At 36.0% G+C, this 19,994-nt stretch overlaps 1 protein-coding gene across 1 annotated transcript in view; it reads right to left on the bottom strand.

The window, feature by feature from the left end:
* Nucleotides 1-635: 635 nt before the first annotated feature.
* Nucleotides 636-19,994, bottom strand: part of PRIM2 (DNA primase subunit 2) — a 119,731-nt gene continuing 100,372 nt past the window's right edge. The window contains exons 10-13 of the mRNA XM_075747397.1: nt 18,471-18,597; nt 17,539-17,621; nt 5,048-5,116; nt 636-1,259 (exon numbers count right to left, since the gene is read on the bottom strand). Of these exons, the coding sequence (XP_075603512.1) occupies nt 1,032-1,259; nt 5,048-5,116; nt 17,539-17,621; nt 18,471-18,597 (507 nt within the window). The 3' untranslated portion in view covers nt 636-1,031. The remainder of the gene's footprint in view (nt 1,260-5,047; nt 5,117-17,538; nt 17,622-18,470; nt 18,598-19,994) is intronic.

Genomic DNA, 19,994 nt, shown 5'->3' with positions numbered 1-19,994 from the left:
TGTTTATGTGGTTACAGGGCTATACCAGTAGCTAGGTCACTCTCTAGGGAGGGTGTAATGTTGTCCTGAAACTCCTTAGGCATCAGATAAAATAAAATTCACGCCTTTCAAATCCCCAGGAGAATACTCTAACAGCCTGATACAAAATACCAGCTCTACTCAGAGATTCCACCCACCGCACAGTGGCTGCTGCTCGATTTAATGCCGTTCGTGTGTTTGGTGACCTCGGCTTTGGGGGAATGGGTGGAATTTAGGTGACCCAAAGCTGCATTCAGACAGCTGTTTAGCTTAGCAGGACACAGGAGGCTCCAGCCACGCTCAGACATTATGGAAACTTTTAAAGGAATATACGCTAATAAGTTTTTAGCTTCTTCAAGATGAGTCAGTTGGTAGAGCATCAGCTATGTGGATTACCTTCTTACATACTGGTGTCTAAACTCTGATAATGTTCTAATTCAAGCACCAAAACCGGCTCTCTAAATTTAGTTCAAGGCATGCAATTTAGGAAACTGATTTCCCTAAGCTCCTCATATAGAAAAGAGACAGACAGACTCACTCCTCCAGAGGGTAATTTTGATCGTAAGAACTCCTACTTAATTACCATCCAAATACAGCTAAAAAGAAAACACCACAAATTTTGGCTCTGCAATTTATTTATTAAGAAGAAACATATAAAAGTGACCACAAAATGGGATAAAAATATTTAAACAATTTGAAGAAAAACAAAAGAGGCAAGTCAGGCAAAAATTACCTAATAATTGGGAAGGAACTTTTCATTTCCCATCCTTCAACATGCCATAAGAAACAGTATCCTGAAGCAGCAAAAATAAGTACTGGATGTAATTACAGCTTCAATACCTATCTTTCTTTTCTTCAGGCTATTCAAAGCACTAGATGTCTGGGTCTTCCAGGTAGTGAAGTGCATATTCCTTAGCATAAGGACAAATCCAGCTAAAGAAGGGAAAGAATGAAAGAAAGAAAGAAAGAAAAAACCCCAAACAAACAAAACAAAAAAACAAATAACACACTGCTTAGTCTTCAGTGAAGTATGCCTCCAGTCCCTCCAGTTCTGCATCAGCTGTTGTACTTGAAGAGGTGGGAGTTGAATTTGAATTCATGCTTTCCTGACTATTACTTTTTTGTTGAGAGTTTCCTGAATTATTTAGTTCCTTCTTCAGTTCTCTACCACCACTTAAGAGCCTTTGACTCTCTGTAAAATACTGATTAGGATGATTCAGAGAAAATCCAATGTCATCAACCTGCACATAAAAGGAAAGGAACACTGAGTTATTATATTTATTTAAAAAAATATTATTTTTTCACATTCAAGAACAAATTAATTAGCAATTTAATAAGTTCCAATTTTGTTGAAGAAAAAAGCATCTGTTTGTAAATACTATCCCGGTAAATATTAGCATGACACAGATTTACTTTCATCACAAAATTTGTTCCTTTATGTTCGAAATAAAACAACTGCTTTGGCATATTCAAACAGTATTTCACACTGTCTTTGCTGTAGTAAAGAAAAATAACACCTCAAAACATATAAAATGTCATACCTTTCCAGATGTAGTACAACTGAACCTACACCTTAAAACAGCATTTCCCTACCCAAAAGAGGGACTGAGACAACTCTAGAGTTCAAATGGCAGTAGAGAATACTACTACAAGTTGTAACAACTTCACAATATAAATCTAGATCATAAGTACCAGTGTGAAACTGTGAATGGAAATGGGTAGATTCACTTCTTTCTCTGTTTTCTCCAGTAGCCACAAATGCAGTATTTACAAGGCAGCATGCTAAGACAGAAGCCCAACAGATCAAGCTTATCTCTGCTCCAACAGTGCCAACATTAGCATCTGAAACTAGATGCACAACCAACACCAAAGAACATTTAGTCTTCAGTGGAAAAGAATACAGAAAACTAGCATAAGGTGCAGCATATTTTTATTGCTCCTTTCTACTTAGCAGGTGCATTCCTTCAGCTCTGTAATTATTTGATAAATAACATTTAATTAATGCTCATCAAATATTTCAAATCAACAAACTTTCAGTTTTAGAAGTAAGCTATTCTGACATACCCTTAAGTCTCAGTTATAACCTCTGTATCTCTTTTCAGGGGCTCAGAAGTTGGAAATGCTTACTTTAAAAGGTGCTTCTACCTCCCATTCAGGCAATCTGCACCTTTATCTGCCTGCCAGTTCATGTGAATACCAAGAACATTTTAAGAAAAATACTGCTCTTAAAAATGTTGGAAAACTTCCCAAACCTGGGATACCAGAAACCAAGGAAGACTAAGAGCCATATACTAGCAATTTTCTGCACTATCTTCCCTTTTTCCCAGAAGAGTGGGGGCAATTCAAGCATTCCAAGCAACTTTGCACACACATAGCGTCTTATGAGGACATACACTGTGGCTGATTTAATATGCCAAAACCCATCAGTTTAAGTTTCAGCCACTTGTGAAAAATCATAAAGCAAATAATCAATGTGCATTTTAAATGGCTCCCTGATTCAATGCATTCCCATCACCTGGCTTAGCCCCATCAGAAAACGGCAACATGTATAACGAAATCTAATTCAGACATGAAAAAGACAATAGCAACTCTAGTAAGTGACCTTGCTTGAAAAATCTTAAAAATAAGTGACAGGCCTAGCATGCTAATTTGGCACTCAAAAGAAAAGAAACCTGAAGCCACCACTAAATTTCATTTCAGTCTTATCTGGATGAGTTTCATCCAGCCAGCTTTCACCCATGCTCCAATCTCCATTATGTGGGAACTAAACTACTTCTTTACACCAAAAAGGCTTAAAAAGAAGTGATACAGTGAAAAGCTGGCTTTCCCAGAAGAAGCTTTTAATTAGTTCTATTTTTTTAACCTTAAAATCTCATTTTCTTCAGACCAATTTAACTTTTTAAGACTTTTTAACTCTTAATTTTGTTCTAAACTCTTCTTTCGCCAACAAATTGGAATAAGCTACAGAAGAAGCTCATTGAGTGAATGGAACCTACAACCATGTTTTCAGAGGTGATTTGACAGTATCTGGCTAAAAGCTCTTTACAGGTTGTTAGTTAAAACTGTAGTATGACCCAATGTACCCTATTTTAATTAAAAAAAAAATAAATCTGCCTGTTCATTTTATCACCTTTTTTTGAAAGCCCGAAGAGAGAAAGGGGAACTTTTGTTCATCATCATCACCTTCATTTATGATCTAGTGATACATAAACAATTCTGTTCTGCGTAATTTTCAACAAGGTTCTCTGAATAAAAATAGTCTGCTCTGGGTGGAAATACACAAGAAATTTGACCACAAAAAAGGAGGTGAAACATACACAGATTTCCTGGCTTTTTTTATGTGAGACTGCTCATGTTAATTTTTCTAAGTTTTACAATGCTTTTAGGCAATACAGATCAAAACACATCAATTTTAAAAGCTGCATTGTTAACTTAGCTGTAAGTTACCTGAAATTTACTACCAGAAATAGAGACACTAGATTTCTCTAACAGCTTTATCCATTTACACCTGTAAATCCATCTGGAATTCACTATGCCCAAAGAAAAATGTATTTTCTGAGCAGTCAAAAATTTAAGCTTATAACATGTATTGATCCAAGTGAAAAGGCCTGTCACTTTGGACAGAACTGTTTATTCCATCTAGTAAGCGATACTAACACAAGACTTTTTTTGGATTCGACACGTTTTGCACATACTGGCCTTCTGCTTTCTCTCACTGAAGTTAAAAGACTTATCAACAGCAAAGCAGAAAGATGACTCTTACTGCAAGCAGCACAGACAGATATTTATATTACCACAAGACTGAAAAAAAGAATGCTTTTCTGGAATTTGCCATAGGAGAATGGAGATATAGCTTTCCTAAAATGCAACAGAACTTCAGCACTGTGCTGATTTACCCTTTGGTGAACATTGACCTTGGAGTCTATAGTCATCTTGGAAAAATATTATTTCTACTGACTTAGCCTTACACATGGCAAGTAGTATCTAATTTTCAAATTATACATAATTTTGAATTTCCTTCCAGAATATTAGACATATTTTATCATTTTCTAAGACTGCAAGACAAAGTGTTCCTCTCAAATTACAGCTGCCAAAACAACACTGGATATGGGTTCAGAGTATATCTTTGCTATACATTCACACATATGATTGCTGGAATATGGGGGAGACAAACAGTTCAATTTAAATCAAATGTGAAAGCGAGCAAGAACAAAAAAGTCAATGGTAGATATCTCTGGGTGGGTCATCGCATCTTCATCCGTATCTTTAGCAAGGCTGTTCCATAGTCTGTTTGAAAGGGATGTTTCCATTTTTTGAGTTGTGGAGAGAACAAAGATATAAGAAGGGCTGTGCTCCATTGTTTTTTCTTGATGACAAGGAATCTTGAACCAATGCAAAAGCTGGTTCTTTGAATCAAGAAATTACATAGAGATGGACTGTAGCCATTTGCTAATAACAATTTTGTGAAGGATTTAATTTAATATTTTTCTTTACCTATGACTACGCAAATGGGAAAGCTCTGAGAATGTTCGTCTTTATTTAAAAACTAGTAACACATGACTAAAGAAGTGGGAAAAAAAAGTGAAAATTAACAATATTAACTATGTAGGTGCTGGGAGATTAGAGTTTTAATGACACTTTTTAGATCCTTTTTGTTTATTTTTTGAGGTATATCTCAAAATATCAAACCTGCATACCAGATTAAAAACCACAAACTTGTTTAAAACCAGGATACTGAAAAAGTTAAACGGTTTGAAATAGACAAAATTCAACAATATTGATGTTTTCAGGAAGAAAGCATAACCTTTTACTACATCTTGTAATGTTCAGGGTATTAATAACATCAATAGATAAACGCAGAATATTACAAAAGAGTGTTTGAAATTATTGAAATTAAAACTAACAAGGCAATACAGCTAATGATGGATGTGAAAACTGCAAATAGTCTCTGGACTTCATGCATGATTTGCAAGGCTTCCTCAAGATAAAGACAGCGATTATAGTACAACAAAAATTAGCAGCTACTTACATCATGCGTCAGCTCAAAGTACTTCTGACAGGCCAGCTGGTAATGCATGCCCTTCACCAATTCCAGGATCTATACATAGGGAGAAAAACGTAACGGTTTCAGAAGTAGCACAAGTACATCTTGTTTATACTTACCATGACAAGGTATTTCACAAGTCTTGTATAATACCTCATGGAACTTTGCAGCACAAGACATCTTTCACATCTGTGTATCCTACTAATAACTGACAACATTTAGACATACTGTAGTTCTTTAAAAATACCCTGGCTACATTAAATCCAAGACAAAACCACAGGAAGATCCGCCTGATCCTTAAAATGTAATTTCAATACTCCTAACTTCAAGAATAAGTTGAATCTCTATTTTGGTAATATAATTGTGACAGTTATTGTCAAACTATCATATTGCAACATCTCTTCCATAATTGCAGACATCAATCTAGTAATTCAAGTGGTTGAAGCATGAAGCAATCAAGGACACGATTTGTATTTTTATTTTCCACATTACCAGTTCATGCAGATGCAGAATAAAATACTACTGTGCTCCCATCAAGAAAATTTAATGCAAATCCTTTAGACAAGTATCTGTGAGAAGGGAATGCTTTTACCTTCAATCAGATTTGTCCTTTTTGAAATGAAGTTATTTCTAGTCAAGCTCAGCAGAATATGTGAGTGAATAGCCTGTTTTGAACACCTATTAGGAAAATCTTTTGTAAATACAATTTGCTTCCCAATTCTACTTCAGGTAATCTCTTCTGTGCTGCATAAAGTCCCATTCTTATCACCAGAATGCAATGCCAGTTGAAATTTTTTAAAGTTTCATCACTACCTCCCTCCTTCATATAATCAAAATGTATGCTCTCTCTGCTTATCAAACAGAGAAAATTGCTGGAATTAAGAGATAGCCTCAGTGGAAGGAAAAATAGTTTTCAAGAAATGTTAATTTCAAGCCCCTTTCCCAAGTTTGACCTTTGTGTCAAACACAGCAATACACTCCAGCTTAAATCCTTGCTGTACTCATTATTGGATGCCACCTTGTATTTATTGACAGATGTATAAATAAATTACATTTGCTGAATGGATAAAAACAGCAACACTCTGCCAAGAAAGTACTTAGCCACAATGTTTCTCTGTAACAGCCCAACTGATTACATTTCTATCCCTCTTGCCACCTCCTGTTAAAACTTCTGTAAAAGATCAAGGCTAAGGCCAACTAGGCAACGAAGTCTGAAATTTGGCACTATCTGTGTACATATATTTATTTATTTATTACCTTCTCCTTCCTGCATATAAGATGGGGTTGAGGAATAAGGAGTACACTAAATGTATCCAAACAAGAGCAGGTTTAGTGCATTAACTGACTTTAATAGGGAACAAGTTGCTAAGAGAAGAAACAAACAAACAAGTTAAAAATTGCAATAGAATGGAGTCCAGCTAGAAAGGAGTTCTCTGTGTGAGAGAAAATACCAATTCCCTATTTAAATAAAACAGAATCATAATTCATAATAAATATTATCTTTCCTGCTACATTTGTGCGCATAATGAAAGCAAGCTTGCAGCTGTTTTTCACTAGTGTTAGCCAGAAACAGACCTCCACTCAAAGCTACCTTCATTCACAGCAGGAATATTTTGCCTCTACAGATATTAAGACATTTATACTAAATTACTTTATTTTGCAAGTAAAGGTACATACTTAAGGATTCTTTGTTGGTTCTTATGTGCCTTTTCTTTCGCTGCCATCTGCAACTTGCTTTTCTGATGTTGCTTTACTGACTGCTAATGAGGTTAAGATGGTATTTGGCAGCTGTATGCAGCCACCTGCTTTATAGATCCTTGGCACTCAAAGCTAAGATGTTGCATAGCAGGATAGTTTGGGCTCTGTAATTATCCATTGTTATTTTCACTTATTCAAAGTTAGTTTGTTTTATTAGAAAATTGCAGAATTACCTTTTCAAAATTAAAATCTTTCTACTATAGATTCAGTTAAGTGTAACTCGTTTCTAACTTTCTTTTTATTTCAAAGGTGACTGAAGAAACGACTGGTTGCAACTGCTGGAACATACCCGAACACATCCCAGTTTTCATCCGTTTCAGGTCAGTTTGTGACCATCTCAGCACTAAGTCCTGCCCCAAGACTCCCCAGTGCCCTTCGCTTCCTGGTCAGTACAGACATCTCCCCTTTTTCCTGCTTTCAGATATTTCCTTTGTATTTTAAACTGATTTTGAAGGTTTCATGTTTATAATTTATACACGTATAGGATGATTTTCTGATATTTAAGCTCTGTTTTCCCTCAGGGACTCACTCACAGGCTAGAAAATCATTGTTACAGCTTTGACAGAGCTCCTGTTCCTTTTATATTCTTTGTCTTTTTTGTAGTGAAGAGTACTTGATCGCACAGCACTGCACATGGCAATATTTAGGGCACCAGAACAGATCAATTTCTCCCCTGCAATTTGCCTCACAACTGTCAAACAACAAAACCTAATTGTATTCTAGCATGCTTTATAAAGGTATAAAAGAAAGAAGCAGTCATGATCCAGAAGGTATTTTATTAATGTCTCTTAAAAATACCTGTATTTTTTCCTCCATTTTTAATGTAGAGGTTTTCTAGCCTACAGTTCTTATTTAACGTATGTCAGTAAGGAAATCATTAAATACTTAACAAAAGAGTAAGTGAATGTCTGAATGAAAAGAATATGTCAATATGTGCCCATATTTGCTGCAGCACCTCCTGGGCAGCTTATTAAATGAACTTTAAACTGAGTTAATCATTTTGAAGGAAACAGCTCTAATGCTAGTTGGCTTTGCTTGCTTGGTTGTGGGCTATTTTTCAAAGGTTTATACAGTCGTTGCTGTGAACATCAAAGGCAAGAAGGGTTAATGCACCTGAGTATTCCACTTCTCTGATTTCACATAGTTTTAAAATAACACTATAAAAATGTACATTTTATGATTACAAAATCTTTTGGCTATCTTTCAGCGACACATTTGCAGTTAACTGACAAATCCTGTATGAGTTTACAGCCATCTATTTTAAAAGACAGTCATGTCTGGTTGTAGATATGATAGATAAGCCACATTCCTCTGTTGCAACGAAATGCTGAGTCAAAACCTGAACTGTTACCAAGTATGAAAGCAAGCATCTGAAACACTTCAAAATATATTTTAAAAGTTACAAAATAAATAAAATTGAAGTATTTGCTTTATGTACATTCTAAGTTTGCAACACAACAGTTTCAAGAACAATGAGTTGAAAAATTTTTATTTCACATCTTCATTGTTTTCCTGTCTTCTCATCCTGAACTGCGCATTTAATCTCTTTGACTTTTTTTGTGTGCTTTTTTCCTTCTTTCTCTTCTAAATAAAAATTTCATGAGTAGTTTAATACACTGTAAGTTGAAGCTGCCGAAGTATGAAGACACAGCCCCTGATTCTGTCCACCCATTCCTGCCATCTGAAAACAAACCTCATTCCTTCTCACCTTCCCCAGGTAAACCTGTCATTGGATAATTTTTTTTAATCTATTTTACCATGGAGTCATACGGCCAGAGTAAGGAAAGGAATGGAAACTCAACAGGCAGGGACAAACAGAGAGAAGTGCCTTCTACACCAGCAGGGCCCATTTAGGCTAATTAACTGCTCCTGGAGCTAAAGTCTAAGATTTGACAAATGAATTTAAATGCTTCTAATTGAATACACTGAATTAATGCCATTCATCTCTTTAACAACAGGAAGAAAATATGCATTTTAACTCTACTTTTCATATTATTTGTTCTAAAAGGCACATTTGACTGAGCTCTGGCATGGAATGCCCAGAGAGGCTGTGGAGTCTCTGTCCTTGGAAGATACTCAAAACCCATCTGGACACAGTCCTGGGCATTCAGCTCTAGATGACCCTGCTTGAGCAGGGGTTGGACAAGATGAGTTCCAGAGGCATCTTCAAAATGCAGCTATTCTGTGATTCAATAATAAACACTCTCAATAGCATCTGACCATACATTTTTATTACGTCCTTTTGGTGGTTAGAATATCAAATCCAAACTTTAAGAGATATATTTTCTAGTTCAACTTTTAATAGCTTCCAATTTAATATAACATCTGCCTTATGTACTTTCAAATGTGTTCTATGTATAATAAAATCCATCCACATACTCTAAAAGTCTTCTGTATTCTTACAGCCGTTTATTATCAAACAGGTTAGCTGTGCTTCTCACCAAGTTTCTGCATCTTTCAGCATTCTCTCAAGTTTTCTTTTCCTGTGCTGTTTTTTTGTTTTACTGTCACACACCTATCCACCAGTACAGTAGTTCAACATTTACACTTTTTTTTTTACTAGTACTTATATCAGATTTTTTAACAGTCCACGCTTATTTAATCACATACAGCATCTCACCTGACAATAGCCAGATATACCTCCTTATTTTTAACATTTGATTCAACTTTTCAGCAATAAACTGAAGATTAGGAAAATTTAGTAGTCTGAAATACTGTAACTCAAATTTTTAAAAGAATTAGTTTTAAGTAATGGCAGGTTAAGATGTTGTAAATTTTCTTAAGATATGAAGCCACGTCATGCTAATAACTCTACAGTATTCTACTCACTGCTGGTGTCAGTAATATTAACACTGCAGCACCAATAAACACACACTAAAAGAGTCACTGGAGTTGATCAAGAGACATAATATCAGAGTGATCAGAATAGGTGGGAGCTTTAATATCAGAAAAGAAGGCTCAGTATTGGCTGGTTACATCTGTATTTGTATCTGTTCAGCTTATGTGCAAAAGTAGTCCTACTGAAATCAGTAAGCATGTTCATACTTGAAAAATAACCCAAATACAAGACAATTAAACAAGGCACACATTTTAGCAGAGAAACTATAAAAGTGTAGCGTCAAAATACAGGGTCTAGAGATTCAGTCAAAGAAAGTATAATCTCAGATAAAATGAGGAAGACATACTCCTAACTCACAACTGTTACTCTCTAAATAATGGAAAGGCTGAACACTGTCACCTATCGATAAATGTTCTCCATCTACAGAAAAATACATGGAAACTTTCAGCATTCACTTTTACAGAATTCTACACCAGAGTACCACAAAGATTTATTTTCACTATGAAGTTTCCTTGAATAATCTTACTTTCAAGACTTTTACACTGTCCACTTTGAAAGATTTAACCATTTTAAAGCATTAAGAGGTTTTGATGTAGTAAAGACAGTAACTACCTGAGAGATTTTGGATAGTGAATAACGAGTCTTAACCCACCACTGGAGAAACCTGAAGAACATACAATTTCTAGATCAAAGGTGTAGTGTTTTTTTAAAATTTCTTGGTAGCAAATGTGTCAGGGTACCTTAAGATTTGAGTTTTAAGTAGTTAATGTATTGAGGAAAGAGTTCCACCACAAAAATCTACAAAATCTGTGTTCTAAGTAAATATATGAATTTTGTTAAAAAAGGTAAATTATTAAATATTAAGTGCCATACGATATCATCATCAATTAAATATTTATTATAGCCACAAGTCAAAAAAGAAAAGACTTTAAATTAGAATTGCTGAAAGAAATTTTAAGGAACTTTGATGTAACAAATTTCACTGTAATAATAAAATGGGTACCAAATGAAGTTTGTCTATATCAAAAATATAAATTTTTCTTGTATTTTTTTTCTGTTTTATATATTTTCACAAAACATACTGACTTAATAAAAGATCTCTTCTTTAATATCTTAACTAATAAAAGATCTCTTATTTAAGCAATATTTGCTCTTATTTAACCAGAACGTACAAAAGCACTACCATGAAGATGGCTGATGTTAGGGAAAAATTCTTCAGCTGCAAGGGAAAATATTTTTAGAACAATTTGGCAATGATCTAAAATGTCTAATATTAGATCATCAGAAGGGAGAGTGGGGTGTTTTTTGTCTACTGTGGTGGGTTGGGGTTTTTTTTATTCATTAAAACATATAACCATATCGGAGGCCTAGGCACAGACTGGCGTATTTATTTCAATTTCTGTGAAGACCCTCCAATCCCCCAAAACACTACGTTTGTCAGAGAACACTGGCCAAAGTTCAATGACTCAATCAAAATCTTTAATTTAATCCAATTATGGGAAAAAGCAGCTTTTGAAATTAAGAGAACAATTCTACTAGAAAGAACATTCTTTCTTTTCAAGTTATCTACTGCTCATTTACATAAGCATTTTTCCCTAAAGAGAAACCAGTAATTGGAGCAAAAGCAAAAAGAATTAGTCTAGACCTTCTGATTCTCCTGACTGTAGAACCAGAAATTTTTACTACCTTTTGCTTTGACTATTGTGATAGCAGTGAATTGGGAATAAGGCCATTTCTCCAAGAAAGCTTTCAGAAAGAAATAATAGATATTTTGAAATAACTTGAATTCAAAGCCTATCATATAATTTTTTCTATTTGTGATACGTAAGCAAGACATTACAGTGCACTTTGCACAGCACCACAATGGATGTATTTATCTTAACATATGCTTTAATATTCATATTCTTCAAATTGATTAGCCATTGTCAAACCTGGTTTCATAAAGATTTTACCTGATTAGCAGTACATCAAAGACAGAAATAAAATGTGATCTGAAATATAGTATAAATCTACGATCGCACATTGCCACATTAGATGCTCAGCTAACCGTATTACTTCTCCAAGAAGTATTTTTAAAAACAAACAAAAACAGCTATGATCACAAATAAAGAAATAGCCTAACCTAAGGAAAGTGTGAAGTAATAAAAGTTAAATAATTCAGTTCTTAGAATAAACATCAGGAGTAATTCTTTCTGCTTTAGGCTATATAATAACTAGGCAAGATCTGGAAATGTTCTGCTATATTACCTCAAGAAGGTGACTTCAGCAGATACAATCCCTGACAAAATACAACCTCAGAAAATCTGAACTGGGACAGCAGGCTGGATCTAGTTACTTCACAAAAAGCAGATTCACATATTCAAATGTTTTGATCACTTTTTTCATTACTGACTGTACTACAAAATGACTGCAATGAAAGCAGTCCAATGCTCAGACTGACTACTAAAGTCACGTGAGGTCTGAGAGCATTTGCTCTGCACCATGATCCCCAGGTCCAGCTTTCCTGTTGCACACTTAGCCCATGCACAGAGCACCCTTTGGAAAAGCACTGTGAGGATGAGGTTTGTTTCCACCACAGACCTGCCAAATACCTTATGAAAAAAACCTCAGAAACTTCCTGGTCTTGTGAACCCGAAAGGAAAAGCTTTGCTCCTTATCAAGAGTATGAAGGACAGCCCTAGAAACAGAAGACTGAGAATAGCACTGGAAAACTAACCATCTTTGGTAAAACCACTATCACATGGGCTGGACACTAGCCCACATTCTGGTTCATGTAATAGCCATGAGGAGCAAGCTTCATGAACAAGAAAGGGACTTGTTCACAGCTTGAAGGGAAGACGTGTGAGTACTCTCAAACACCAGATTAAATTCCCAGTGGGGGACCAATTTGTGTCTATGTAGCTAAATCCAAAATAAGCGTTTGGAAAACTATGCATCATTCACATAAAAATGGACAGGTCTGATAAATGAAAAATTTTGAGCAGAGAAGGCAAATTCTTGAGAAAGTAAAGAAAAGCTCCACATTCTTCAACTCCAAGAAATATCCCAAAATAAGCAATATAAAAACACTGGAAAAGATTGAAAAGAACATTAGTAGATGTATTCTGACCGTGTCAGATGGAAGTATATACTCTTGCTGTTAAAAAAACCCCCAAACACTTGACCAGAGAAGAATCTAATTTACCTCAGAGAACCAACTACCATCTACACTGGAAAACAGAGTGTCTCAACGACAACTGAAGCACTTGATGAAAGTCCTAACAATAAATTGCAGAAACAGGCAAAGGCCTCAGGTTGTGAATGGACAGACAGGGAAAGACTAGGAACCAGAACTGAAGTCAAGGTGCAGCACAGGTGATTTGGTAAGAACCCATAGAAACAGATGGCATAAACACTAAACACAGCAAGGGAAACACACCCAAACCAATGGGTTGGTGGCTTGCAATTTTTTCCCGAAATAACCAAACACACCTGAGGCAGCTGCCTATCAACTTGAGATCAACTAGGACAGTGGCCTGCATTTCATGATTCAAGGACCTGCTGAGATAACCTGTGAAAGTTATGGGAGAACTAGGAAAAAAAAATCACTTATGTGGTTGCTGATGTACTACAAATCCAAATCTTCTGATGGTCTAAAGCACTGTAAATTCACTTCATGGAAGATAAACCACCAACACTCAGGAGTCTGTACCCCCCTAATGAATACAATATATTCAGGAATAAGCCATGATTGTTGTGTGACAGACAGCACAAAGATAATTGAAGAGAAACACATAAAACATTAAAAGAGCATTGTCCTATGAAAAGCCCAAGGACTCTCATCAGCAAAAAAAAGAAAAAAAAAGTCTTTAAGATTAGAGCAGGACCTTGATGAGTATTTAAAAATATTGTGAACAAATGGAAAGGAAACCCCTTCAAAAAAGTAACAGTTCTGATCCAGATCACTGCATATGAACTGGAGAAAGTAAGCGTTCAACAGACAGCTATGAACGCAAGCCTACAGGCACTGCTGATAAAGACATCTGCTAAGTCTCTGTCAAACTTTTTGTGATTTGGACAGCAATCTTGACCAGATTCTAGAATTAGAAGATCTCTGCATAGTGACTGAATCCTGGGATTCCAGAGTGAAGTAGCCTGATACCAAACTGTCTTGGATTTTTTTTGTGCAGTAGGAGCATTCTTGCTGAAGAGAAGTATCAGAGGAAAAGCACAGAACAGCTCTCCCAATTAGGGAAGCTGACAGCAGTTCCACAACCTGTCCATCCCAGAAACAGAAATACTAGCACTTCTTGTTAGATTCCAAGATTGACAGTTCAATTTTTGAGTGCCCCATTCATAAAAGGTGATTTCTAAGATACCATTCCACACTGCTTGCAATCCACTAAATATTTAAGTCTATGTAGTCATACATACTTTTGGTTTCACTGCTCAGTGCATTACTTGCACAGATCTTGTAGTATTTTACTTTGCCTATGCAGAACTTGGTAGTGATATAATATCTGCTGTAAGCAGGAAAGGCCAAAAGGATGAATTGATTCAGGAACGGAAGGTCCGGTGTGTTACCTTTCAATGTGATTTCCAGAATGCTGTAATTTGCACTCAACAGGGACTGCAAGTCTTGAGCTTTCATTTGAATTCCTTAAAACAAGTTCTTAGCTGCAGAGAGAAGCATGCATCACCACTAATAACCTGGGAAGCAGAAGTCTACTGTTCACATGATCTGACACCTGTTACCACTGCAGGGAGTCTCATAACTCCCTCAGAATCACCCATCAAGAAGTAAACTGGGAAGCAGTTGAGCAAGTAACAGTCGGTTCAAGTTACTTTTGCACAGATTTCATATAGAGGCTTGTAAAACATCCAAAACTGAATTTTCAAACTGTCAAGCATGAAACTGCTAGCTAGCTGCAACTGGTACGGTCTGGTTGTGAATTTTGATAACGTTTGGACTAAACAGAAGTGACGTGTTCTGATCTTCCCATTAGTAAAGCGACAAGACACAGAACTACCAGGTAGGATTATGACCACAGGTTTTGCAGATAAGACTATTTAGATGAAGAAAAATGGGGGCTTGGGAGCCCAGAAAGATGAGGGTGAAGATCCTGGGAAGCTGAGGATGATCCTGGAGATCAGAGAGGCACAGAGATGAAAGATGGGGACTGCCCTTAGTCCACAGTCCACCGAGACTTTAATTGCAAGCAGCTGCAAAGCAGGTGTTGACATGATTTTCTGTCCCATCCTCCCAGACCAGCAGTGATTCCCTTGCTGGGAAATAAAGTTGAGACCTCAGTAAACACACCACCAGGGTGGGGGGCAAGAGAGGGACTGTGTGAGACAGTCAAGCAGGGGTATAGTTCTAATATCCTTGACTCTTTAAAATAAACCCCAAAAACCCCCGAAAAACTCAAACCCATATCCAGATCCACTACAGTCATTTGCTGTCTCACCTGTGACTCCATGGCACACATTTGTTGATGATTCACCTACTTTGTACACTGTCTTTCGTTAAGTGGACATGAGACTTCCACTCATTGCAGACAGCTCAGAGTGCTGGAAAACCGATGTAAAACGCCTGCTCCTTTTGCGTTTGCTGTCCTCTGCATGAGTGTCCCCTCAGTCCAGAACAACACATTTATCTCTACCATAAACCAGGCAGAGTGAACTGAAAAAACATTTAGGTACATACACTGATCTGGTTTTGACAACATAGAAGGGAATTTTTCACTTTGTGACAACCTACTTGTCTAGAGCATACAGATCAAGAGAAGACACTAAATGAAGTCACATTTGAAGACAGCACAAGAATTTTGGAACAAAGCAAGGAACAAGTGTAAGAGGCCCTGAGCCCCAGGAAAGGCAGACCATTTATTAAAATACATAGCTGAAAGGTCAAGCTCTGAATGACTCATGAAAAATAGGAATCTGCCAGGTTGTAAGGAAGCTCTCATTTGATCTGGAGTTAACGGGTGGTCTAACAGACTCAAAGGGTACAGTTTGAGTGAATGTCAATCTTGAGGCCCAGATACTGGAAATTACATGAGAGGCTTTGAAAGGCTGACAAACCATCCACCCCTAATAACCATTCACTGAGCTAAAGGAAAAGCATTTCTGATACTCAACAACTACTACCACCATTGCACACGGTATTGGACCACGCAAATGTAGCAACGAGGAGTGGTAGCAATAGGATCTGTACGAGATCTTGGAGACAGATGTGAACCAATCCTCCTCCTCCTCCTACTACTGAATAACTCAAAGACTGTCTGATGTAAAAGATCAATTTCTGAAAACCCAGCCACAGCCAACTTTGGGGTTTTTTTTTTTCCTTATTAGTTTTTGGGCAGAGGTGCTTTGTTTTGGGTTTCTTTTGTTTTAGCACTAGGAGTGGCCACTCCAGAGCCCTGTACCCTGACTGCACTTAAAGTGACACCACAAAATTTGCGGACAGCACAGCATTCATTTCCAGGCTGGGAAGATGCTGATGGGGAGTTTTTCTTAGTCACTTTTGACAAGAAAATGTAAGATGACTCCTGAATCCCAATCTACTTTACAAGGAAAGGAAAAAAACCACAAAACCACACATACACAATAAGATAGCACCCAATTCACATCAAGTAAGGAACTATGTTAAATATAAAGATACCACCCCACTGTGCAAATTCACTGAAGAAGTAACATCTACTAAATCCTACCCACACACTGCAAGGCAGCTAAACCAGTAAATCCTCCCCAATCTTTCCAATGATTAGCAGGATAAAAATCTCAGAGAGGCATCAATTTTTGATGCATATAAAAAAGAAAAAGTCAAAGGAAAGTATCTCTTGTGTCTGTCAGATATATGGAAGACAGTCAAATGCTTATTTATATGAGCCAGGAGAAAAGAAGAAAAAAAAGAAAAAAAAAAACAAAAACCAAATGAAAGAAAACATTCCTAGGAAAAACTACGGGTATTTCAAGAACTTTTCAAGAATGAATATGAATGAATGATACACTTTAAAACTATTTTCTTTTAATTTGTATCTTAATTATTCCTTCAAAGAGAGACTACTTTGGGTAGAACTTTCACATTCTTTTCTATCTAGTTCAACACTCAATGACTGACAAGCAATGGTAACACTCCACATGAACTAAAGACAACAACTTAAAGCTGGTTTCTCCTATGAACCTAAAGCAGATTTTGGGCAGTTAACATACACAACTTTTTGCTGAACCGTCTCAGATTAACTCTAATGCATACGTCTTCCTCCAATGAAGATGATGGCATCCTTTTATAGCCTTGCTAAAGCAAGCAATAGGAGTCATAGTCCTTCAGTACATATGTCAAAAAGTTCCAATTTCTGCATCGCCCTTGCTATACAAGATAAGTTTTCAATTTAATGTTACCTTTTGAAAAGCTGCTAAAAATCTCTCCTTAATCTCACTAGGAATTTCATGTCCTTTTGTTGTTTAGGGGAAGTTAGCGCAATGGATGATTAAGAATGTATGGTTTTTAGAAGTTTATTACAGAAAACAATTGCTTATGTCTACTGACTACATAGTAGAGTCTTCCACAAGTCACTGCAAGAATAAAAATAAATTCTTTAAAATATTGCCAGATTCATTTAAACTTTCTTTTTTATCACAGTGCAGTAAAACGAAGTAAACCAAAATTCTGCATTGTATCCAGTATAGTAATAAACCAACTCATAATATTAAGCAATAAAAGGTGATGACAATAAGCAACACATCAGAAAGCCAAGATTCTGGTTTAAACTTTTCATAAGATGAGATATTTCACCCTACATACTGATAAACTGCATATAGCATTCCTATGCAAATAGAAAGTAAAATTGAAAAGCAGTGCCTTATTAATGAAAGCATCAAACAAAATATGCCTTACCTGAGTTATTCCACTGGGAGGGATCTTGTATGACTGCAGCTTCTGCTTCAATAGCTCAGGATCACTGTGGCGGAATGGGCACCCTGACAGTAAAAAACAAGGCTGTTTACCCAGGAGTTAGCACAGTAAGGCACTCAAGAGACCAGCTAAGCTGTTCCTAATTGTCTAACAGCTTATTAATAAGGAAGTTAATTGCCCATGTGTACAATTGCTTTTTTTTTTTTCTTTTAAAATAATTACTCCACTGTATGGTTATCAGGGCACCACAGGCTCAAAAGTTGCATAAAATATCCCAACATAAACAGGCCACAGTTCTCATTCACTGACAGGAAAAGAGTTTTAGTTAGTTCCTTATTAACAATGATAGCGCTGGTACATTTAATAGCTGTGCAAAAAACCAGGAAAGGACAAGTAATGAGGGCCAACTGGTCTTTAAAGCATAGTCCTTTGTAAAAATATTACTTTAGAAATACCTTAGAAAGCTCCACCACCTTAAATAAGAGTGGAGTTTCTTTGTCCCAGAATTAGTTTTGAGACACAACTGAATGAACGACTTAGTACTGGAGTAACAACAGTGAAGACTGTGCAGGTTTTCCATGTTTAGTCACAGAGAGGTAGGAGGTTTCAAATTACCCTAGCAAACTTCAGAATTTTTGTATGATTGAATTCATATCTCAAAACACCTCTAACTGGTCACTTTTAAAAGCATCTATACATTTAAAGTCTCCTTGCACTGCATGACACAATGTACATAAAACCAGAAGCTATCAAGTGCAATCTAAAGAGAACAGTCTAAGACCACTGTGGCTTTGAAATTAAATACAAAATTTAAGAGACTACAGAAGGGAGTAACTTCTCTACCCAAGTGTTTCGTCTATTTTTCTCTTTTTTCTTCTTTCTTCTTCTTTTTTTTTTTTTTTTAAGGAACTCACCATGATAATCCCCTTGACTTGGAGGATTGGACATGATAATCTTCATGCAGCTGTACGGGGTATAATCAGTCCTCTTTCCTTCTTTCCCATAGCTGTGGCGAATGCTGTAAGCATATCCTTTGTCAAACTAAATAAAAACAAAATAATAAATTCTTACATACTGTGCGAGTGACTCTATCTGCTCTGCAAATGGAAATATTAGATATCAAAATAAATCTTCCAAACATATTCAAACTGAGAAAAATATAAATTGAGTTGCTTGCTGCTAGCTTTGATTTTATATTACATAGACTTGGATATGCACATATACATGTTTTACCAACACATCACAAGACAAGTGAATAACTGCATTGATTTAAGGTCTTCTCAGCTGATGCACTAATCACTTTAAAGATAAGATGATTTAAAGATAAAATTTTGAACCCCATGATGTTAGTAAATGGAGAAAACATAGTAATTTAAAATCTTTCATGAATGTCCATAGATTGATTGCTTTATCAGAGCAAAACCTAGAAATGTAGATTTCTTTACTCAGGTTCACATTCGTGTTCTCCCAGAGCATAATGCTTGACATACTTTGTTCCAGCACTGAAGTTCAACTTCCATTAGATTCTAAAATGGAGTAAACTTGTACAAAAGAGGAAGATTTTAGCAAATCTCTTTTGTCTACTGACAGACTATCAACTTCTCCAATAAAGGGAAATCTTCTTCAGTAATATAGATGTAAACAAACATTTACCTTGGCAGTTGAGTACACTGCTATCAATATATCATTTTAGTTAAGTCCTGTGGAGAACATTCAATGACATGACTTCATGTTATTTTATATGTGGCAACACGCAACATAAAATCTGTAGTAGAATCAGGTGATTTAACATACAGATTCTGCTAAGTTGCATTAGCTGCTATAAGACATCAAGGAACATTTGTTCAAATACCATACTTCTAGTTGCACAAAACCCAAATAGAATAAAATAATGAAGCATCATATTTAGAATTACACATCTTCAGTCTCTCTTCTCAAAAATGCTGTGACAGTACATAAAAGAACAACTGTGCTCTCGCTCAATTCAAAATTTTAGCATTAACGGTATGTAAAGTTCTGTGTACGAATTAAATATAAACAACTCCCATAAGACTTCATGTTTTCTTCTCAAAAACCACTTTAAAATAATTTTTACTCTAATATTTTACTAATATAAAACAATGTAACGTACTGAGAGAAATCATTCAAGCATCCAACTGGTAACTCTACTACTTCAGGGATACTCTCATTTCTACACATAAAAGTAGCTCCCTGTTTGGCCTATGGACATCCAAATAGTAATTCAGACTATTCAGATACCTATGAAATACCTTGATCTGCTAAAATATATCTAAAATAAAACAGAAAAATAAGTATGTTTTTGTGTATAAAAATATACACAACCTTTGAGAACAAAATCCTAAATTTAACCTGATTCAAAGGGTAAAAAAGAAACTTCTCTATCAAGACGATGGTCATAATCAAGTCAATGTATCAAG

Source organism: Balearica regulorum, chromosome 3, assembly GCF_011004875.1.
Source record: "Balearica regulorum gibbericeps isolate bBalReg1 chromosome 3, bBalReg1.pri, whole genome shotgun sequence".
Lineage (NCBI taxonomy): Eukaryota > Metazoa > Chordata > Aves > Gruiformes > Gruidae > Balearica > Balearica regulorum.
The sequence above is the reverse complement of the archived record's forward strand: the minus strand, read 5'-3'. Positions and strand labels throughout refer to the sequence as shown.